General features: G+C 61.1%; 3 protein-coding genes across 10 annotated transcripts in view; 1 reads left to right on the top strand and 2 right to left on the bottom strand.

Annotated features, from left to right (window-relative positions):
* Positions 1–5,795, top strand: part of PIAS3 (protein inhibitor of activated STAT 3) — a 21,549-nt gene extending 15,754 nt beyond the window's left edge. For 2 of the 4 annotated variants that reach the window (XM_054050876.1, XM_054050878.1), the window contains 4 exons: positions 1,015–1,186; positions 1,480–1,613; positions 2,733–2,770; positions 4,537–5,794. In XM_054050876.1, the coding sequence (XP_053906851.1) occupies positions 1,015–1,186; positions 1,480–1,613; positions 2,733–2,770; positions 4,537–4,806 (614 nt within the window). In that variant the 3' untranslated portion in view covers positions 4,807–5,794. Of the gene's footprint in view, positions 1–1,014; positions 1,187–1,479; positions 1,614–2,732; positions 2,771–4,536 lie in introns of all 4 variants that reach the window. The other 2 variants (XM_054050875.1, XM_054050877.1) reach the window with 2 other exon arrangements.
* NUDT17 (nudix hydrolase 17) lies at positions 2,952–11,852 on the bottom strand. 5 transcript variants are annotated; one of them, XM_054050900.1, is made up of 8 exons: positions 11,645–11,839; positions 10,404–10,526; positions 10,143–10,323; positions 9,782–9,806; positions 8,647–8,743; positions 7,965–8,063; positions 7,197–7,348; positions 6,862–7,124 (listed from the first exon to the last, which is right to left on the bottom strand). In XM_054050900.1, the coding sequence occupies exons 1-8, from the start codon at positions 11,714–11,716 to the stop codon at positions 6,965–6,967; spliced, it is 909 nt and encodes a 302-aa protein (XP_053906875.1). In that variant the 5' UTR covers positions 11,717–11,839; the 3' UTR covers positions 6,862–6,964. The 5 variants fall into 5 exon arrangements, 4 of the variants coding, with proteins under 4 accessions (XP_053906877.1, XP_053906874.1, XP_053906875.1 ...); XM_054050901.1 differs by having other exon boundaries at positions 8,647–8,739; positions 9,781–9,806; positions 11,645–11,833; XR_008447342.1 differs by lacking the exons at positions 6,862–7,124; positions 7,197–7,348; positions 9,782–9,806 and adding exons at positions 2,952–3,049; positions 3,371–4,071 and having other exon boundaries at positions 8,647–8,739; positions 11,645–11,852.
* On the bottom strand, positions 11,801–22,328 carry POLR3C (RNA polymerase III subunit C). The gene is made up of 15 exons (XM_054050892.1): positions 22,209–22,328; positions 21,239–21,470; positions 19,638–19,893; positions 18,220–18,396; positions 18,037–18,125; positions 17,301–17,405; positions 17,092–17,184; positions 16,880–16,960; positions 16,136–16,187; positions 15,979–16,039; positions 15,753–15,903; positions 15,468–15,569; positions 13,471–13,520; positions 13,238–13,387; positions 11,801–11,968 (listed from the first exon to the last, which is right to left on the bottom strand). The coding sequence occupies exons 2-15, from the start codon at positions 21,383–21,385 to the stop codon at positions 11,887–11,889; spliced, it is 1,596 nt and encodes a 531-aa protein (XP_053906867.1). The 5' UTR covers positions 21,386–21,470; positions 22,209–22,328; the 3' UTR covers positions 11,801–11,886.

The following is a 22,328-nucleotide window of genomic DNA, read 5'->3' as shown; positions in this document are numbered from 1 at the left end:
CCTTATCATGAAGACATTCCTCCTCATGTCCAGTCTAAACCTGCCCCTCTCCAGTTTATCCCCGTTCCCCCTCGTCCCATCCCCACAGCCTTTATGAACAGCCCCTCCGCAGCTTTCCTGGAGCCCCTTCAGGTACTGGAAGGTCACTCTGAGGTCTCCTCAGAGCCTTCTCTTCTCCACAACCCCAACTCTCTCAGCCTGTCCTCGGACGGGAGGTGCTCCAGCCCTCGCAGCATCCTCGGAGCCTCCTCTGGACCCGTTCCAACAGCTCCATCTCCTTCTTCTGTTGAGGATTCCAGAACTGGCCCCAATCCTCCCGATGAGGTCTCCCCAGAGAGGAGCAGAGGGGCAGAATCTCCTCCCTCGGCAAATCCATATCCCTGTGGAGTAAGCGCTAGGAAAAGCAAGACGATGGCAGGTTCCTCTGGGAACCAGAGCATTGTTGGGGCAATCAATTTGTGTTTGAGAGCACAAATCCAGGCAGAGAATGGATTGGGAGCGCAGCCCTGAGGAGAAGAACTTGAGGTGCTGGAGGAGGAGAAGCTCCACAGGAGCCGGGAATGTGCTCTCACAGTCCAGAAGCCAACCGTGCCCTGGGCTGCATCCAGAGCTGTGGGACCAGCAGGGAGGGAGGGGATTCTGCCCCTCTGCTCTGCTCTGGTGAGACCAAAACTGGAGCCTCTATCCAGTTCTTGAATCCTCAGCCCAGGAAGGACATGGAGCTGTTGGAATGGGTCCACAGGAGGCCACGGAGATGATCCAAGGGCTGAGAGCACCTCCCGTACGAGGCCAGGCTGAGAGAGTTGAGGTTGTTCAGCCTGGAGAAGAGAAGGCTGTGGGAGACCTTAGAGCAGCTTCCAGCGCTGAAAGGGGCTCCAGGAAAGCTGCGGAGGGGCTCTGGATCTGGGAGGGCAGGGAGAGGAAGCCCTGAGTGGATGTAGGGTTGCCGAGGCAGTGGTGCTCCACTCATCTCTGTTCCAGCAGCTGAAGCAAATCCCTGCTTTTCCTCTGCAGCCGCCTCCCTGTACACCGTGAGCTCTGAGGCCAAGAACACTTCGGAGGGCAAAAAAAAAGTGGAAGTTATCGATCTGACTCTGGACAGCTCGTCAGATGAGGAGGAGCCGCCGGCCAAGAAACAGTGCCCGGTCTCCGGCATGGCTCTTGCCGCAGCGGCTGGGCCCAAGGGGTAAGGCAGCACCGGAACCTGAATGCCGTGCTTCGCTGGGCTTGTTTGGCTTCCTGCTGGCTTCCTTCCCATCACGGGACCCAGATCCGGGTGCTCTGCCCCTGGGAAGCGCTGCCATGGCCTCCTACGCCGGACCAGGATGGGGTGAGGCCCCCTTGACCGTGGCGAGGAGCTCAGGTTCGCTCCAGGTGTGGTGGTGGCGTCAGAGTTGGGGGTGGAACAGCAGAAGAATTTCCCCTCAGCGGTGCTGTTCTGCTTTGGTGATGGTTCCTCGTATCCGTATTCTGTTCCAGGGCATTAAATATCGATCACCAGCCGTCATCTGTGCTTCGCAGCCCACCCATGGCAGCTCTCGGCAGCGATTACCTCTCCAACCTCGCCATTCCTGACTACCACCCCTCCTACCAGGTGCCCTCGGAGCTTCAAGGTAACAGCAAAGACCTCTGGCAGCCGTTAGCAAATTATACCGCTTTACCAGTGCCTCGGCCGCCTTTTCCGCTGCGCCGTTATGTCCTTCAGCTCACACGCACACACACACACGCGGTCGTTCTTGGCCCGGCACCTCCTGCTGAACAGAGACAGCGTTTCCGAGGGATGGGGCGAACGTTTCCAAGTGCCAGAGTTCCCTGGCCCAGCACAAGAGAGGGAAGAGAGAAACTGAAGTGTCTCCCTCCTGGAGCACCGCTCTGGAGCCCCCTAGAAGCCTTCTAGGACCCCCAGAACCCCTCGAGAGCTCCCTCAGATCCCTTTAGGGCTTTCTTAGGACCACTCTGGACCTGCAGGACCCCTCTATAGAGCGCACTGAGACCCCTTTAAGGCCTTCCAGGACCCCTCTAAGACCCCCAGGACAGCTCTAGAGCCCCATGGGACCTCTTTAGGGCCTTCTAGGACCCTCTAGAGCCCCCTGGAACCCCATTAAGGGCTTCCAGGACCCCTCTAGGACCCCCAGGATCCCTCTAGAGCCTCATGGGATGCCTTTAAGGCTTTCCAGGATGTTTCTAGGACCCTCTGGACCCCTTTAAAGCCACCTGGGACCTTTTTAAGGCCTTCCAGGGCCCCTCTAGGACCCACAGGACCCCTCTTGGACCCTCTGGACCCCTCTAGAGCCACCTGGGACCTGTTTAAGGCCTCCCAGGACCCCTCCAGAGACCTCCAGGACCCTTCTAAAGGTCCCCGGACCTATCTAGAAGACCCCAGTACCCATCAAAGGCACTCAGGACCACTGTAGGGACCCCCAGCACCCCTCTAGAGCCCCTTAGAAGCCTTCTAGGACACCCCAGGACCCCTCGAGAGCTCCCTGGGACTCCTTTAGGGCCTTCTAGGACCACTCTTGCACCTGCGGGACCCTGTTAACGACCTACAGAACTCCTCTAAGACCCTTCTAGAGCCCGATGGGACGCTTTAATGCATATCCAGTTCTCGGGAGCAGCCTGAGCCCCTCTCTTTCTGTCTCTGCCTTACTGGGGTTCGGCTCCCTTCCTGCCAAGGTGTTGATTTACCATCAAGAGATGTATTTTTCCCAACCCCCCTTTTTTTTTTTCCCCAGGTCTGGATTTGTTTTCCTTCCTTCAGAATGAAAATCAGGTAAGGTGGTTTTTTCTTGCTTTTGTTTCTCTTTTGTTTCTTTCCTCCTCGCCAAATCTTCAGATGGGCAAACAGATCCCAGGAACCCTTCTTCCTCCTCTCTCCTCTTCCCCTGTAGGATAGCGGCCAAGCTGGGAGAGTTGGGGTTGTTTGGCCTGGAGAAGAGAAGCTTCCAGGAGACCTTAGAGCAGCTTCCAGGGCTGAAAGGGGCTCCAGGAAAGCTGAGGAGGGGCTCTGGATCAGGGAGCGCAGGGACAGGACGAGGAGAACGGTTTTGAGCTGCGAGAGGGGAGACTGAGATGAGACCTTAGGCAGAAAGAAATGCAGAGAGAGCCTCTGGGTTTCGTAGTTGAGAACGTGGCTTATCAGAGGCTGCTTCCCCCTGGGAAAACTCTTGCTCCTACATAGCAACCTTTGCGGAAACCCTCGCTCCCGCCCAGAAAACCAGGGTTCAGAACACAGCCCCGAACATTTCCAGCTTCCTCTGAGCACCCTGACCTGCAATTCCAAACGAAACCAAGCGCTAAAGGCGCGATTCACCGAAACGGAGCCCACTTTAGGGCACAGGACTCGCTGCGTTCATCCAAGACATTCCCTTACCTTAATTGCACCTGGATGGTGTAATCGCATTTGGCACCTGGCAGGACATCTCTGCGACGGAAAAGAAGGGATTAAGGCTCTAAGCAGCACTAAACAGAGCACCACAGCTACAGCCGCCTCAGTTTTTATGTTGATATCGACTCCAGGCGCCATCCAGCGTGGCCTTGGACGCCTCCAGGGATGGAGCAGCCACCGCGGCTCTGGGCAACGTGGCCAAAATCCTCAAAATGAAGATTTTTTCCCCCCCTCCAAGATCTCATCTCAATCTCCCATCATTCAGCTCAAAACAAGCTTCCAGGGGTGGGTATTTTTGCCTTTTTCTTTTGTTTTTAAGCTCACTTCCACCTCAAACATGCGCCAAAATCGACAGCGAAAGACAGGGACTGGGGCGACAGAAGATATTTTGGGGCCAGGCGGTTTAGACCAACGACCTCAGCAGATTTTTTATTGCGTGGAAGGAAGCGGTTCCGCTTTTCTCCAGAATCAAAGCTGCCTTGGCAACAAAAGCCAAGCTGCAGCTCAGCATCACTTCCTGTCTCGCTCCAAAGCGTCCCGACGCAACGGCGAAGCAGGAAACTGCTCCAAAAGGCCAATCTGAGAGAAAGGAACGAAAATGGAGGGACCTACCGGACACATGAGGGACACGCGTAAGCTCGTGGTGGCTATCTCGCTGTCGGGATCGGCTGTGAGCTTCTCTTTGACTGAAAGAAGAGGGGAAAAAAGGTCTCCTGTCAACACTCCCCTTTGTTTACGTGCAGAAAGACGTACAGACACAGTTTATGATTCACACCATGACACTCATTACCCAAATTACAGGCAGGTAACGCCTGTGATCTTATCTCAGTCTCCCCTCTTCCAGCTCTAAACCCTTCCCCTCGTCCTCTCCCTGCAATCCCTGATCCAGAGCCCCTCCGCAGCTCTCCTGGAGCTTCTTCCAGCACTGGAAGCTGCTCTAAGGTCTCCTTGGAGCCTTCTCTTCTCCAGACTGAACAACCCCAGCTCCCTCGGACGGCTCCAGGCCTCGGATCAGCTCACCCCTCATTCCCCAGGGACTCCGGGGAGGGATCCGTGTCCTCTCGGAGGGCTCCCACCCTCTCCATAGCGCTGTGCCGTGCCGTTTTTTTGCGGCTACTTTGAGGTGATGTTATTTTTCCTTTGCTCCGCAGCATTACAGCCCTTCCGTGATCACTTCCCTGGATGAGCAGGACACGCTCGGCCATTTCTTCCAGTATAGAAGCGCCTCTGGCCACTTCCTAAACATGAATCCGTTGGCGCCGGCGATGGCAGGATCGCACGGCACCGGCAGCCTCGGCAGCGGCCGCATCAGCAGCATCGTCTCCACCAACGCGCTCCGGGAGAGCCACGGACACAACAGCACGATAAGCAGCAGCGCCGGACTGCCGGGCTGCCGGCCAGACATCATTTCCTTGGATTAAGCCCTTCCGGTGGTTGTTATTCCCGCTGCCGAGGATGGGAAATGAGATTTGTGGTTGTTTCCCTTTCCGGCGCTGGGAGGACGCGACAGAGAACTGGAAGCAGCGCCTCTGGAACCTTCCTGAGTCGGGAAGGATGCGTCCCACGGCTGCGTCTGCGCACGCCCGCACCCTTGAGCACGCTGGGATGTCGCAACGCTCGTTTCCGAGCTTAATGAGGGATGGATGAAATCCGTTTATAGCGTGTGGGATCCTTCGACGGATCTGGAAGAGCCGAGGAGGAGAATTCAACCGTCTCCTCTTCCGTGGAGCCGAGCCAACTGCTCCAGGGCAGCGCGGCCGGCACGACCCCGCTTCCCGGCCCCACGCGGACCCTCCGGAGCGTGGCCGGCGGTGCCTCCAGCCCCGACGAGCAACAATTCCTGGTTTTTAATGGCAGAAACCAGTGGGGGAAGAGCAGGGAAGAGAGAGGACATGGGGAGTCCTTCCCTGCTCTAAATCCGATGGGTTTTTTTAACCCAGAGGGACTCGTTTTCCTCCTCTCCGCGCTTCCCAGCGCTGCCCTGGACGGAGACAAACAGAGGATTTCTATTTTCAGTTGCAGCTTTTGTACACGTGAACTCCAAAGAATTCCCCGCGGCTCCGCCTGCGGGCGGAACCGTGAAGGCCGTGTGGTCCCCACGGGCGCCGCGTCACCCCTTGCACAGATTATTTATGTATTTAAATGGATTCTCTCCCCGTCGTAGCCCCCGCGGCGACATTCCCGCTGCTTCGCCAGCGTCCGGACGGGCTTTGCTCCCGGCTCTTGCGCTCCGTTTTCCCGCAGCGCCAGGCAGGAGCGCGGAGAGGGAGCACACGAAGCTCCGGTTTAGCATCTTTTCACTGCTCCTTCCCTGAAATTCCAAGCGGTTCCCGTGCCGGTGGGGCTGGGGAGCAGCAGGCAGGATTCCGCTCGGCCCATTCCCTCTTGTAGCATAACTGCGGTGAATATTCCGATGCAATAAAGCTGTTACATCCGGAGGAGCGCCTGATCCGTGCCGGCAGGAGCCAGGAGTTTGGGTTGGGATGCTCCGAACGCCCTCGTATGGGTTTCTGAACTTCCATATCTTGGAAAATCCCACCTCGGGAGGGGATTTGTTCTGCCAGGGGTTCCGCTCATTCCCGAACTCTGCTTCCCCTGCAGCCGAACCTCCTGGGAGCAGCGAGATGAGCTCGGAGCGGGATTCTGCACCCTGGGTAGCGCTGCGGCTCCGCTCCAGGTACTGCCAGGGCAGCCTGGGGTCTTCCACAGCCCGGGAGCGGCTGCGGCTCAGCTCGGGCGTGTGCCGTGCTCCGTACGGAGCTGCCGGAGCCCGTGGGTTGGTCTCCATAACGTCCTGCTCCGTACGGAGCTGCTGGAGCCCGTGGGGTGGTCTCCGTAACGTCCTGCTCCATACGGAGCTGCCGGAGCCCGTGGGGTGGTCTCCGTAACGTCCTGCTCCGTACGGAGCTGCCGGAGCCCTTAGAATCATAGACTCACCAGGTTGGAAAGGACCCAGTGGATCATCGAGTCCAACCATTCCCAACACTCCCTAAACCATGTCCCTAAGCACTTCATCCACCCGTTCCTTAAACACCTCCAGGGATGGTGACTCCACCCCCTCCCTGGGCAGCTGTTCCAGTGCCCGATGACCCTTCCAGTGAAGAACTTCTTCCCAATATCCAGCCTGAACCTCTCCTGGTGGAGCTTCAGGCCATTCCCCCTTGTCCTGTCCTCAGTCCTTTGGGAGAAGAGCCCAGCTCCCTCCTCTCCACAACCTCCTTTCAGGAGGTTCAACCATTACCCCCAGGTCCTTCTCCTCCGTGCAGCTCTGCAGCCACTCTTCCCCCAGTCTGTAGCACTGCATAGGGTTGTTGTGCCCCAAGTGCAGGACCCGGCATTTGGCCTTGGTGAACCTCATCCCATTGGTCTCATCCCATCTTTCCAGCCTGTTCCGATCCCTTTGGAGCCTCCCTACCCTCCAGCAAATCCACACTTCCACCCAGATTAGTGTCCTCTGCAAACTTGCTGAGGGTGGTCTCCATAACATCCTCCTCCCTACGGAGCTGCCGGAGCCCTTGTGGTGGTCTCCATAACATCCTCCTCCATACAGAGTCACTTTATTCCCTTTTGAATCCGGAGTCACTCCTGTTTCCCGAGCGAATCCCTCCAGAGCCGGAGGGCAGCTTTGGTGCCGGAGCTGACCCGCTCCACATCGTCGCCTTCCTCCGGAATGGTCCGCAGCAGGAATCGCGTCGGGATGCGGACGCTGGTGGTGGAGCCGCCGCTCAGCTCCGTGATTCTGCCGGACAGGAGGATGGGATCAGGGGCGCTGTGCCGCCACCGCCGCGTTCCCGCTCTGCCGTGGCCTCACCGGATCGACGCTGGCACTTCGCTGAGGATTCTTCCGGAATTCTCCACTCCGGAAGTCTTCGCTCCGTCCTCCGTGGCCGCGATGGCTGCCGAGACCCGAGGCTCCAACCAAGCGTAGGCGCTCACCTCGCTCTCGTTGGGACACATCCTGGCCTGGAATCGCCCCCCCGGATGGACTGGGATGGAGTGGGATGGACTGGGGTGGAGTGGGATGGAGTGGGATGGACTCGGAGGAACTGGGATGGACTGGGATGGACCAGGATGGACTGGGGTGGAATGGGATGGAGTGGGATGAACTGGGGTGGACTGGGATGGACTGGGATGAACCGGGATGGACTGTGATGGACCAGGAGGAACTGGGATGGACTGGGGTGGACCGGGATGAAATGGGATGGACTGGGGTGGACTGGGATGGAATAGGATGGACTGGGATGAACTGGGATAGACTGCGATGGACTGGGATGGACTTTGATGAACTGGGATGGACTGGGATGGACTTTGGTAGACTGGGACGGACTGCGATGGACTGGGATGGAATAGGATGGACTGGGATGAACTGGGATGGACTGCAATGGACTGGGATAGACTGGGATGAACTGGGATGGACTTTGATAGACTGGGACAGACTGGGACGGACTGCGATGGACTGGGATGGACTGGGACGGACTGGGATGGACTGGGATGGACTTTGGTAGACTGGGACGGACTGGGATGGACTTTGATGAACTGGGACGGACTGGGATGGACTGGGACGGACCGGGAGGCTCACCTGGAGGCGGCAGTGGGACTCGGCGCAGCGCAGCAGCAGATACACCACGAGGTGGTGGCGGCGCAGAGACCCCCAACTCAGCACCGGCGGAAACACCGACTGGAGACCCCCAGAGCCACTCGTGGGGACCCCCAGAGCCACGGGGACCCCCTCAGCCCCACTGCTCCCCTCAGCCCCACTGTTCCCCCTCAGCCCCACTGCTCCCCTCAGCCCCACATCCCCCTCAGCCCCACTGCTCCCCCTCAGCCCCACTGTTCCCCTCAGCCCCACTGCTCCCCCTCAGCCCCACTGTTCCCCTCAGCCCCACTGTTCCCCTCAGCCCCACTGCTCCCCCTCAGCCCCACTGCTCCCCCTCAGCCCCACATCCCCCTCAGCCCCACTGCTCCCCCTCAGCCCCACTGTTCCCCTCAGCCCCACTGCTCCCCCTCAGCCCCACATCCCCCTCAGCCCCACTGCTCCCCCTCAGCCCCACTGTTCCCCTCAGCCCCACTGCTCCCCCTCAGCCCCACTGTTCCCCTCAGCCCCACTGCTCCCCCTCAGCCCCACTGTTCCCCTCAGCCCCACTGCTCCCCCTCAGCCCCACTGCTCCCCTCAGCCCCACATCCCCCTCAGCCCCACTGCTCCCCTCAGCCCCACATCCCCCTCAGCCCCACTGCTCCCCCTCAGCCCCACTGCTCCTCACCTCCCACAGACAGAGCACTCTCCAGGTGAAGGCGCTCCCCCTCAGCTGCAGTCCCGTCTCCTCCTGCAGTTCCCGCAGTCCCGTGCAGAGCAGCTGCCGCCCAGGCGGGGGGTCAGCAGCCCCCCAGCACCCCACAATTCCCCCCCAGCACCCCCAGCACCCCCCCAGCACTCCCAGTCCCCCCCAGCACCCGCAGCCCCCTCAGTACCCCCCAATTCCCCCCCAGCACCCCACCAGCCCCCCCACCATCCACCAATTACCCCCCCAGCCCCCCAATTACCCCGCAGCCCCCCAATCCCCCCCAGCACCCCCAGCCCTCCCCAGCATCCCCCAATTCCCCCCCAGCCCCCCGCCAGTCCCCCCAGCATTCCCCAATTACCCCCCCAGCACCACCAGTCCCCCAATTCCCCCCCCAATTCCCTTCCTAGCACCCCCAATTCCCCCCAGCCCCCTCAATTCCCCCTCCACCCCCCCGCAATTCCCCCTCAGCACCCCCCAATTCCCTCCAGAGCACCCCCAATTCCACCCCCAGGCCCCCAATTCCCTCCCTAGCCCCCCCCATTTCCCCTCCCAGCACCCCCAATTCCCCCCCAGCACACCCCCAGCCCCCCCAATTCCCCACCAGCCCCCCCTTAATTCCCCCCCAGCACCTCCAATTGCCCCCCAATTCCCCCCTCAGCCCCCCCAATTCCCCACCAGCACCCCCCCAATTCCCCCAATTCCCTCCAGAGCACCCCAATTCCACCCCCAGGCGCCCCAGCCCCTCCAATTCCCCCCCAGCACCCCTCAATTACCCCCCAGCACCCCCCCATTCCCTGCCAGCACTCCCCAATTGCCCCCCAGCACCCCCCAATTCCCCCCTAGCACACCCCCAGCCCCCCCCAATTCCCTGCCAGCCCCCCCAATTCCCCGCCAGCACCCCCCAATTCCCCCCCAGCATCCCCCAATTCCCCCCAGCATCCCCCAATTCCCCCCCAGCACCCCCCAATTGCCCCCCAGCACACCCCCAGCCCCCCCAAATCCCTGCCAGCCCCCCCCAATTCCCCCCCAATTCCCTGCCAGCGCCCCCCAGTACCCCCCAATTCCCCCAATTTCCCCCCAGCACCCCCAATTTCCACCCCCGCTGCCCCTCACCTCCTCGCCGGGCTCCATGACTCCCCCTGCCGGGAGGGCAACAGTGCATTAGGGCCCCCCCAAAGGAGAACCCCCTCAGCCCCACATCCCCCTCAGCCCCACTGCTCCCCTCAGCCCCACTGTTCCCCTCAGCCCCACTGCTCCCCTCAGCCCCACTGTCCCCCTCAGCCCCACTGCTCCCCCTCAACCCCACTGTTCCCCTCAGCCCCATTGCTCCCCCTCAGCCCCACTGCTCCCCTCAGCCCCACTGCTCCCCCTCAGCCCCACTGTTCCCCCTCAGCCCCACTGCTCCCCTCAGCCCCACTGCTCCCCCTCAGCCCCACTGCTCCCCATCTCCCCCCCCCCGTCCCCCCGGCACTCACCGGGCGGTACCCACAGCCCGGGGAAGGCGCTGAGCCCGCGGGCGCGGCGGGTGAGCAGGATGCGGCCCGTGCCGGCCTGCAGGATTGTGGCCACCGCCACGGCCACCCCAGGAGCCCCCGGCGCGGCCGCCGGCCGCTCACCGCGCTGGCCCAGGCGCTTGGCGGGGCAGAAGGGGGGTCTCTGCAGGGCGAGGGGCCGTCAGGGGATGTGGGGGGACACACACACAAAAGGGGGACCCCCCCCGACTGCCACCCACTCACCTGCAGCAGCGCCGCCGCGGAGCCGGGGAAGGCCTCGTCCGACAGGAGGAAGCGATGGCGGCGCAGCGCGTAGTTCACCACGGCCGCGTCCTCGTGCGCGGGGCAGAAGGCGCCGGTGACGCTCTGCAGGTGAGAGGGCGGCAACGGGGCCACGACGGCCATTAAACCGCTATCGTCGGAGCCACGGCGCAGGGACGGCCACCGGGGTGGTGGCCATGGCGGTGGCACCAGGATGGCTACTGCTCTGGTAACGTGGTGGCCACCAGCACGGCAATGGGATGGCCACCAGGATGGTGTGATGGCCACCAGTATGGGACTGGGATGGCCACCAGTAGTGCACTGAGATGGCCACCAGGGTGGCGTGATGGCCACCAGCATGGCAATGGGATGGCCACCAGGGTGCTGTGAAGGCCACCAGTATGGGACTGGGATGGCCACCAGCATGGCAATGGGATGGCCACAAGGATGGTGTGATGGCCACCAGTAGGGCACTGAGATGGCCACCAGGGTGGCATAATGGCCACCAGCAGGGAACTGGGATGGCCACCAGTATGGCACTGAGATGGCCACCAGGGTGGCATAATGGCCACCAGCAGGGAACTGGGATGGCCACCAGGATGGTGTGATGGCCACCAGTATGGGACTGGGATGGCCACCAGTACGGCACTGAGATGGCCACCAGCAGGGAACTGGGATGGCCACCAGTATGGCACTGGGATGGTCAGCAGGGTGGTGTGATGGCCACCAGCATGGCAATAGGATGGCCACCAGCAGGGAAGTGGGATGGCCACCAGCATGGCAATGGGATGGCCACCAGGGTGCTGTGAAGGCCACCAGTATGGGACTGGGATGGCCACCAGGATGGTGTAATGGCCACCAGCACGGCACTGGGATGGCCACCAGGATGGTGTGAAGGCCACCAGTATGGCACTCGATGGCCACCAGTAGATCACTGGGATGGCCACCAGGGTGGTGTGATGGCCACCAGCATGGCAATGCGATGGCCACCAGCAGGGAACTGGGATGGCCACCAGGATGGTGTGATGGCCACCAGTAGGTCACTGGGATGGCCACCAGGGTGGCGTGATGGCCACCAGTATGGCACTGGGATGGCCACCAGTATGGCACTGGGATGGCCACCAGTAGGGCACTGGGATGGCCACCGCCATGGCACGAGGCCACTGTCCCCCCGCGGTGGCACTGGGGGCCCCCTCCCCTCCCCTCCCCCCCCCCCCCCCCACCTTCCCGAACGGCGCCGCTCCCTCCGCGCTCCCGCGCCTCACGTGCACGAGCACTCTCGCCGGGGCCGCCATGGGCGCTGCGGGGGGCGGGGCTGAGCGAGGGGAGGGGACCGCGCGGAAGGGGCGGGGCCTGGGAGTGGAGGGGGCGTGTCTTGGCGAGAGATGGGCGTGGCCTGTGACCAGCTGGGGGCGTGGCCTGGCGCTGCGGCCGCCGCTCCCCGTTTATTGGCGCGCCCGAGCGCTCAGGGGCCGCGCACGGTGCTGCCGAGGAACGACTCCAGCACGAAGATGGTCTCGTCCACCTGATTCTCGCTGGCGTCGATCCTGCGGGGAAGGCGGGCGGGAAGGTGGCGGGGGACAACCCGGTCCCTGTCCCCATCCCCATCCCGATCCCCGTCCCCGTCCCCATCCCCATCCCCGTCCCCCTCCCCATCCCGATCCCCATCCCTGTCCCGATCCTCGTCCCGATCCTCATCCCCATCCCCATCCCCGTCCTGCTGTGCTCGTCCTCATTCCCTTCCTTGTCCCCATCTTCGTCCCTGTCCCACTGTGCCCGTCCCCGTCCTTGTGCCCATCCCACTATGTCCCTGTCCCCGTTAAGCCGGGCCTGTGCCACTGTGTCCCTGTCCCCATCCCTATCCCTGTCCCACCGTGTCCCCATCCCCATCCCACTGTGTCCGCGTCCCTATCCCAATCGCAGTGTCCCCATCCCTATCTCACTGTGTTCCTGTCCTCTTTCCTGTCCTCTTTCCACAGTGTCACTGTCCCCATCCCTATCCCGCTGTGTCTCTGTTGCCATTCCTGTCCCGATGTGTCCCTTTCCCCATCCCCATCCTGCTGTGTCCCCAACCCCACTCCTAACTCGCCATGTCCCTGTCCGCATCCCTATCCCACTGTGTCCCTGTCCCCAACCCCATGCCTGTCCCGCTGTGTCCCAGTCCCCATCCTTGTCCTCTTTCCGCTGTGTCCCTGTCCCCATCCCTGTCTTCTTTCAGCTGTGTCCCTGTCCCCATCCCTGTCCCCATCCGTGTCCCGCTGTGTTCCTGTCCCCATCCCTGTCCCCGTTCCGCTGTGTCCCCGTCCCCATCCCTGTCCTCTTTCCGCTGTGTCCCCGTCCCCATCCCTATCCCAGTGTCCCCATCCCCATCCTCATTCCGCTGTGTCCCCGTCCCCATCCCCATCCCTGTCCTCGTTCCGCTGTGTCCCTGCCCCATACCTATCCCAGTGTCCCCATCCCCATTCCTATCCTCTTTCCGCTGTGTCCCCGTCCCCATACCTGTCCCCGTTCCGCTGTGTCCCCATCCCCATCCCTGTCCTCTTTCCGCTGTGTCCCCATCCCCATACCTGTCCTCGTTCCGCCGTGTCCCCATCCCCATACCTGTCCTCGTTCCGCTGTGTCCCCGTCCCCATCCCTGTCCTCGTTCCGCTGTGTCCCTGTCCCCATCCCTGTCCTCTTTCCACTGTGTCCCTGTCCCCATCCCTGTCCTCTTTCCGCTGTGTCCCCGTCCCCATCCCTGTCCCGCTGTGTCCCCGTCCCCATCCCTGTCCCCGTTCCGCTGTGTCCCCGTCCCCACCCCTGTCCCCGTCCCTCACTTGTTGACGTTGCGTTTGAGGTTCTCCAGCTGCTGACGCTCGGGGGCTGTGATCATCTCCTCGATCTCCTGCAGCTGCGCCTCCTCGGCGCCCGTGGCCTGCATGGACGCCAGGATGGCTTCCACCCGCTGCGACTTCTCCAGCAGTCTCCTGGGGACGGGGACAGGACACGACCGGTGGCATTGGCTGCCCCAAACCCACCCCCGGCCCGCGAGGAGAGTGCCGACGCTCACTTGTTCTCCTTAGTCTCGTGCTGGCGCCGCTCCATCAGGTTGGCCACGCTCTGGGAAGAGGCAGAAGTGGGACAGAGGTTGGGGATGGCACGGCGGGAGAGGCCCACGTCCCAGCAGGAACATCCCAAATGGGTGGTGGAACCACCGTCTGGGAGAGACCCAGGATGGAGGAGGAGGAGGAGAACCACACGGTGAGGAAGAAGGAAGAGGACAACCATGTGTGGTGATGTAGGATGAGGAGGAGAACTACATGTGCTGGTGGAAGAGGAGAAGGAGGAGAAGAACCACACGTGGCAGTGAAGGAGGAGAACCACGTGTGGTGGTGGAGGAAGAGGACGAGAACCACACGTAGAGGCGGTGGAGGAGGAGAACTACCCGTGGTGGAGGAAGAGAAGGAGGAGGAGAACCACATGTGATGGTGGTAGAGGAGGAAGAGAACCACACATGGAGGTGGTGGAGAAGAAGGAGGAGGAGAACCACAGGTGATGGTGGTGGAGGAGGGAAGAGAACCACACGTGGAGGTGGTGGAGAAGGATGAGAACCACATGTGGTGGAGGAGGAGGATGAGAACCACACATGGAGGTGGTGGAGGAGGGAGAGAACCACATGTGGTAGTGGTGGAGGAGGAGAACCACACATGGTGGAGGAGGAGAACCACACATGGAGGTGGTGGAGGAGGGAGAGAACCACACGTGGAGGTGGTGGAGGAGGAGAACCACATGTGGAGGTGGTGGGGGAGGAGAACCACACGTGGAGGTGGTGGAGGAGGGAGAGAACCACATGTGAAAGTGGTGGAGGAGGAGAACCACACGTGGAGGTGGTGGAGGAGGAAGAGAACCACACGTGGAGGTGGTGGAGGAGGAGAACCACATGTGGAGGTGGTGGAGGAGGACGAGAATCACACGTGGTGGAGGAGGAGAAGGAGGAGAACCACACGTGGAGGTGGTGGAGGAGGGAGAGAACCACATGTGGAGGTGGTGGAGGAGGAGAACCACACGTGGTGGAGGTGGTGGAGGAGGACGAGAACCACACGTGGAGGTGGTGGAGGAGGGAGAGAACCACACGTGGAGGTGGTGGAGGAGGGAGAGAACCACACGTGGAGGTGGTGGAGGAGGGAGAGAACCACACGTGGAGGTGGTGGAGGAGGGAGAGAACCACACGTGGAGGTGGAGGTGGTGGAGGAGGGAGAGAACCACACGTGGAGGTGGAGGTAGTGGAGGAGGGAGAGAACCACACGTGGTGGAGGAGGAGAAGGAGGAGGAGGAGAACCACACGTGGAGGTGGTGGAGGAGGAGAACCACACGTGGAGGTGGTGGAGGAGGGAGAGAACCACACGTGGAGGTGGAGGTGGTGGAGGAGGACGAGAACCACACGTGGAGGTGGTGGAGGAGGAGAAGGAGGAGGAGAACCACATGTGGTGGTGGTGGAGAAGAAGGAGGAGGAGAACCACATGTGGTGGTGGTGAAGGAGGAGAACCACATGTGGAGGTGGTGGAGGAGAACCACACGTGGTGGAGGAGGAGAAGGAGGAGGAGGAGAACCACACGTGGAGGTGGTGGAGGAGGACGAGAACCACACGTGGAGGTGGTGGAGGAGGACGAGAACCACACGTGGAGGTGGTGGAGGAGGAGAAGGAGGAGGAGAACCACATGTGGTGGTGGTGGAGAAGAAGGAGGAGGAGAACCACATGTGGTGGTGGTGAAGGAGGAGAACCACATGTGGAGGTGGTGGAGGAGAACCACACGTGGTGGAGGAGGAGAAGGAGGAGGAGGAGAACCACACATGGAGGTGGTGGATGAGGAGAACCACACGTGGTGGAGGAGGAGAACCACAAGTGGAGGAGGAGGACGAGAACCACACATGGAGGTGGCAGAGAGCCACAGGGCTCCGGCCCCCAGAGTAGGATCACGCTTAGGGCATCTGGATGTCCCCCCTGCTCAGGGATATCGGTGTGGATGAGGACCCGGCGCCGGTGGCTCTGGCGCAGCTGGGCCGTACCTTGTAGCACCTGTGCAGCAGCATCCGCGCCGACGAGAGGACGTTGACGGTGTAGAGGTAGAAGGTGCGGGAGGGCGCGTGGTCCGGAGTCTTGGGAATCTCCTGCCGGTGGGAGAGAGCAGCGGTGAGGCCTTCACCGGGCCACACGTCCCCATGCGGGGCTGAGGACCACGGGAGGTGTTGGAAAGCAGGAAAGCAACGTTTGCTCCTGCGCTCGGGAGATGCTCCAAGAGCTCCGAGGCCTCCGGATCCATCGCTCCTCCGGCCCCGGGGGCTCACGCTCACCTGCAGAGACACAAAGTTCTCCGAGAGCATTTTGTAGAGCATGTCCTTGGCTTCCTTGGCCGGGATCATGGCAAAATCCTCCACCTGCTTCTGCTCCAGATGTTTCTTCCGCAGGAGCAAACGGAAAATCCTGGCACAGCGGGAACCGAACCTGAGCAAGGAGAGGGAAAGGAATGAGCGGACGGAAGCGAGGAAGGGCGGAGAGGTCTCCGAACGGTGGCTTCACCTCTCCTCCACGATGGACTCCAGGGTTGCTGTCGCCAGGGCCGCCAGGGCCTTGTGGAGATCTGCACGAGGGTGAGGTCAAGGGATAACACCGGCACTCGGGAATCGCGTTACGGATGCGACAAGGCCGGCTCAGGCAGCTCATTCCCAAAGGATACTGACAGTGTACATGCCCCCGCCGCTGTCCCCGGATTTACCCACGAACTCCAGCTGCAGGAGAGGAAAAAAACCAATAATTCAGGGCATCCTGATGTAAGAAAACCCCCCAATTTTCCCAAATCCTGAGTATAAAAAGGGATACATGGATATTATAGAAAAAAACCCCTCTGATCTTAACAGCCGGAAACATTGGCTGCGAGTTTTAACACTTCCAGAATCAGTGGAAAACGGCTTTTCCCTTGCGCTGAGGTCCCCTCGGTGCACGGAGGCAGCGGAAAACGGCTTTTCCCTCACGCTGAGGTCTCTCCACTGCACGGAGGCAGCGGAAAACGGCTTTTCCCTCACGCTGAGGTCTCCCCGGTGCACGGAGGCAGCGGAAAACGGCTTTTCCCTCATTCTGAAGTCTCCCCGGTGCACGGAGGCAGGGGAAAATGGCTTTTTCCTCGCGCTGAGGTCTCCCCGGTGCACAGAGGCAAAGGAAAATGACTTTTCCCTCACTCTGAGGTCTCCCCGGTGCACGGAGGCAACAGAAAATGGCTTTTCCCTCGCGCTGAGGTCTCCCCGGTGCACGGAGGCAGCGGAAAACAGCTTTTCCCTCGCGCTGAGGTCTCCCCAGTGCACGGAGGCAGTGAGCGGAGCAGGTGAGGAACCGCCATCCAGCGGGATTTCCGCTATCCAGTGGGATTTAACTCCTTCCCACAGCCCGGTTCCGGCAGTCCGGATAACCCGCCTGCATTCTTTACCGGGTCGTCTGCCAGCAGGGTGAGGTACTGGTCCAAAACCTGCTTCCCGATGTTGTATCCGGCTGGGAGGGATCTGAATATCTACAGGGCAGAAAAACAGGGCAGGAGAAACGGAATAATCGACTTCTCTGAATCTGCAGGAGCTGTGTAGGTTGTTCCATCCCGATCCAGACCGGAGTTGTGTGAGCGGCCTCGGCTCCACGGGAACCAACCTCGTTGGAGGAGAGCGGCTGAGTGTACGGCGCGCTGGAGGACGTGGTGACCTCGCTCATCCGCAGCATCGTCCGCACGATCTCGCTGCTCGTCTGGTTTGGGGAAGAAGGGAAGAGCTGTTGGTGGAGGAGAAGCGGAGAAGTGGAAGCCTGGGCTTTTCCCGCAGCGGCAGCCGAGCTCCCTCCGGGCTTCCGGGCCTTCCACAAACCTGATCCATGCGGTTGGCCACGGCGCTGATGATGCTCTGGTCTCGAAAGTGCTGATGGAAGCGGTCGATGTTGACTTGCCAGTAAATGCCATCATCGGGCGGAGGCTGCGGGGGAAGAAGGAGAGAGAGGAGCCCCCAAAATTGGAGAGAGAAGCCCCAAAGCCAAGGGAGAGGAGCCCCAAAAGTGAAGGAAACGGTCCACAAAAACCAGGGGAAAGGAGCTCCAAAACGGAGAGAGAGCAGCCTCAAAACCAACGGAGAGGACTGACAAAAACCAAAGGAGAGGAGCCCCAAAACTGAGAGAAGGAAGCTTCAAAAATAAGAGAGAGGATCCCAAAATCTGAGGGAGAGGAGCTCCGAAACAAAGAGAGGAGCCCCAAAAAGCTGAGAGAAAGCAGCCCCGAAAACTGAGAGGATTGACATAAATTAAAGGAGAGGAGCCCCAAAAACCAAGTGAGAAGAGCCCTCAGACAGAGAGAGGGGAGCTCCAAAACTGAGGGAGAGGAGCCCCAAAAACTGAGGGAGAGGATTGACAAAAAACAAAGGAGAGGAGCCCCAAACTGAGGGAGCAACTCCAAAATTGAGGGAGAGAAGCCCTCAGAGAGAGGAACCCCCAAAACTGAGAGGATTGACAAAAACCAAAGGAGAGGAGCCCCAAAACTGAGAGGGAGGAGCCCCAAAATCTGCGGGAGAGGATCCTGTGCCTTCCCCACTCAGCGAGTGACTTTCCTGGTACCTCCGAGCTCTCTCCGCCTCGCTTCTGCTTTTTCGCCTTGGGTTCACCGCTCTCCTCCTCCTCGCATGATCGCCTCCGCTTCCCTTTCCCTGTCAAAGGAGACGGCGTTTCCTTCCCTTTCCCCTTCCAAGCGCCCCCCAAAACCCCCGCGGAGCACTGGGATCACCCCGCAGGGCTGCTCACCGACGAGGTTCAGCCGGGGCACGGTGTACATCTCCTTCTCGCTGATCACCAGCGTGGGCGCAGCCGGCCGCGGCGTCTCGGAGCTCTCGGAGACCAGCGGGCACCTCTGGATAAAGTGCGTGTCCGCCAGGCGCACAAAGGTGTTGGAGACCTCCGCGTAATCCATGGTTTTCCCGTCTGGATCAGAGGAGAGAGAGCGCGGCGTCAAGGTCTGCCAGCGCTGTTCCTGTGGCTCCGGAGGACAGGAGAAGGCCATGGTCCTCGGAGAACTGCTACAGATGGGCCGGTTTGGGAGGAGGACAGCGTTTACAACCCTTCAGAGAATCACCAGGTTGGAAAAGACCTCCAGGATCATCGAGTCCAACCATTCCTGTCAACCATTAAACCGTGTCCCTCAGCACCTCATCCACATGTCTTTTAAACACTTCCAGGGACGGTGACTCCACCACCTCCCTGGGCAGCTGTTCCAGTGCCCAATGGCCCTTCCAGTGAAGAACTTCTTCCTGATATCCAGCCTGAACCTCTCCTGGTTGAGCTTCAGGCCATTCCCCCTTGTCCTGTCCTCTGTCCCTTGGGAGAAGAGCCCAGCTCCCTCCTCTCCACAACCTCCTTTCAGGCAGTTGTAGAGAGCAATAAGGTCTCCCCTCAGCCTCCTCCAGGCTAAACACCCCCAGCTCTCTCAGCCGCTCCTCGTCAGACGTTCTCCAGCCCCTCACCAGCTTCGTTGCTGTTCTTTGGACACACTCCAGAGCCTCAACATCCTTCTTGGAGTGAATTGAACCCAGGATTCGAGGTGTGGTCTCACCAGGGGCAGAATCCCCTCCCTGGACCTGCTGGTCACACCCTTTCTGATCCAAGCCAAGATGCCATTGGCCTTCTTGGCCCCCTGGGCCACCGCTGGATCATGGTCAGTCGCTGTCAACCATTCCCCTCAGGTCCTTCTCCTCTGTGCAGCTCTCCAGCCACTCTTCCCCTGGTCTGGAGCTGCACAGGGTTGTTGTGCCCCAAGTGCAGGACCCGGCATTTGGCCTTGCTGAACCTCATCCCATTGGCCTCATCCCATCAATCCAGCCTGTTCCGATCCCTTTGGAGCCTCCCTACCCTCCAGCAAATCCACACTTCCTCCCAGCTTAGTGTCGCCGGCAAACTTCCTTCGGGTGCATTCAATCCCCTCCTCCAGGTCATTGATAAAGACACTGACCAGGATTGGACCCAGCGCTGAGCTCCGAGGCACCGCGTGTGCCGGGCCTCCAGCTGGAATTAACTCCATCAACCACCACTTTTTGGGCAGCTCTTCTTCCCGTTCCCACCCAGCTTTCCACGTCCCACGGAGCTTCAAGTCCCGCGTTCCCGGAGCAGAACCCAACCACTCCACCACCTCCTGCTCCCACATGGCGTTTTTCTACGGAGATTCCCACCTTCCATGGTCTCGGTGAGCCTGTCCGCCACCTTCTTCACCAAGGCGCTCATGGTCATCTGCCCGTTGAGGAGCAGCTCCTCGGCCAGCAGCTCGCCGGTGTCGCCGTACAGCGTCTTGGCGGCGTAGATGTAGCGCGGGTAGCGCAGGATGCGCAGCACCCGCTTACACTGCGCCTCGTATTCCACGAAGCCGCGTTTCTGCAGCTGGAAGCTCACCAGGTTGTGTTGGATGAGGACGCAGAGGGCTTTCTTCACCTGCCGGAGGCGGAGGGAGGCTTGGATACGGACAGAGAAACCGGTGGAGCATTTTCCCCCCCTACTTGAGGCTATTGCCTCTCGTCCCATCACTTGTTCCGCGGGAGCAGAGCCTGATCCCTGCCTGGCTCCAACCCGGAACTGCGCAGAGCGATGAGGTCTCCCCTCAGCCTCCTCTTCTCCAGACTAAACACCCCCAGAGCCCTCACTGCTCCCATAATCCCTGTTCTCCAGCCCCTTCCCAGCTCCGTTCCCTCTGCAGATCCTCCTGCCCTCCATCCAGGGATCCAGCCTGGATCCCTCTGCAGATCCTCCTGCCCTCCATCTATGGATCCAGCCTGGATCCCTCTGCAGAGCCTCCTGCCCTCCATCCATGGATCCAGCGTGGATCCCTCTGCAGAGCCTCCTGCCCTCCATCTATGGATCCAGCCTGGATCCCTCTGCAGATCCTCCTGCCCTCCATCCATGGATCCAGCGTGGATCCCTCTGCAGAGCCTCCTGCCCTCCATCCATGGATCCAGCCTGGATCCCTCTGCAGATCCTCCTGCCCTCCATCCATGGATCCAGCCTGGATCCCTCTGCAGATCCTCCTGCCTCCATCCATGGATCCAGCCTGGATCCCTCTGCAGATCCTCCTGCCCTCCATCCATGGATCCAGCCTGGATCCCTCTGCAGATCCTCCTGCCCTCCATCTATGGATCCAGCGTGGATCCCTCTGCAGAGCCTCCTGCCCTCCATCCATGGATCCAGCCTGGATCCCTCTGCAGATCCTCCTGCCCTCCATCCATGGATCCAGCCTGGATCCCTCTGCAGATCCTCCTGCCTCCATCCATGGATCCAGCCTGGATCCCTCTGCAGATCCTCCTGCCTCCATCCATGGATCCAGCCTGGATCCCTCTGCAGATCCTCCTGCCCTCCATCCATAGATCCAGCCGGGATCCCTCTGCAGATCCTCCTGCCCTCCATCCATGGATCCCTCTGCAGATCCTCCTGCCCTCCATCCAGGGATCCCTCTGCAGATCCTCCTGCCCTCCATCCAGGGATCCAGCCTGGATCCCTCTGCAGATCCACACTCCCACCCAACCCGGTGTCACTGAGCACTCGATCCTCTCCTCCGGATCATGGATAACGAGATTACACCAGCTTGGCCCCAGCCCTGATCCCTACGGAGAAGCCGGACTTACGCTCTCCTCATTAAGTGAGATAACGAACCATCTCTCCCACTTTAGAAAACCACCCGGATTTTTCATGAATCGTCCCTCTCCAAATTGTCCTTCTCGAGCTTTTCCTCCCCCGTTTTCCCTCCGGAAGCAGCAGCGGTGGTGCCGGATGCCTGGAGCCATACCTGATCCAGCAGCAGCCCGGTCCCGGTGATGATGGCGCGCAGCGGCTGAGCGCCCGTCCGGATGAGGTACGTCCCAATCTTCTCCACAATCTCCCCAAAATGTTCTTGGAGGAGGAGGGAGCAGAGCTTTATCTCCGCTTGAGTCATGGCCGCGGGGATCAGGCCGGCCTGGGAGGAGCACAGAGGCGATACGGCGCGTTATGGAGGGGGAGAAATCCATCCGGGATCCACCCTGGAATGGGGATACGGGGGGAAGAGCAGCTGGAAACCAGTGCCTGGCATGGGAGATGGTGGGGAGGGGACACGCACAGCTGCTGGGTCCCATCCTGGGGGGTGGGAGCTCTGTCAGAGGGATTGGGGTCCCCCTGTGCCCTCCTGGGGGGGGCAGCCCGTCCCTTGGGGCTTGGAGCCATAGGTTCCCCCCATCTTAAGGGCTTGGGGTCCCCCTGTCCTCTTCCAGCAGGAATGGGGCCCCCCAGGACTGGGGTCACTCTCAGAGTGTTGGGGTCCCCCTGTCCCCTCCCAGCAGGGATGAGGCCCCCCAGGGCTGAGGTCCCTGTCAGGGTGTTGGGGTCCCCCTGTCCCCTCCCAGCAGGGATGGGGCCCCCCCAGGACTGGGGTCCCTGTCAGGGTGTTGGGGTCCCGCTGTCCCCTCCCAGCAGGGATAGGGTCCCCCAGGACTGGGGGTCACTGTCAGAGTGTTGGGGTCCCCCTCTCCCCTCCCAGCAGGGATGGGGCCCCCCAGGGGATGGAGTCCCTGTCAGGGTGTTGGGGTCCCCGTGTCTCCTCCTTTGGGGCCTGGATCCCTGGGTTCCCCCCATCCCAAGGGGCGGCCATGTCACAGAGGATGGGGTTCCCGTATCCGCTGCCAGCTGGAAGGGCCCCTCCTGTGCCCGGGGGTCCTGTCTGGGCTATCGGGCCCCACCCCAGGGCCCCCCAGCACCCCTCGCACCGGCCCCGCCTCGCTCACCCAGACCCTTCCTCAGCCCATGCGGCCACCATGGCAACAGCCACTTCCGGTTCCGTGCTGCCTACTTCCGCTCGCGCCGCAGGAGGACGGCGCTCGAGTGACGCTCTGCGCGCGCTGCTT

This window comes from Cuculus canorus, chromosome 28 (genome assembly GCF_017976375.1).
Source record: "Cuculus canorus isolate bCucCan1 chromosome 28, bCucCan1.pri, whole genome shotgun sequence".
NCBI lineage: Eukaryota > Metazoa > Chordata > Aves > Cuculiformes > Cuculidae > Cuculus > Cuculus canorus.
Note: the sequence above shows the minus strand (reverse complement) of the source record. Positions and strands in the feature narration are given on the sequence as shown.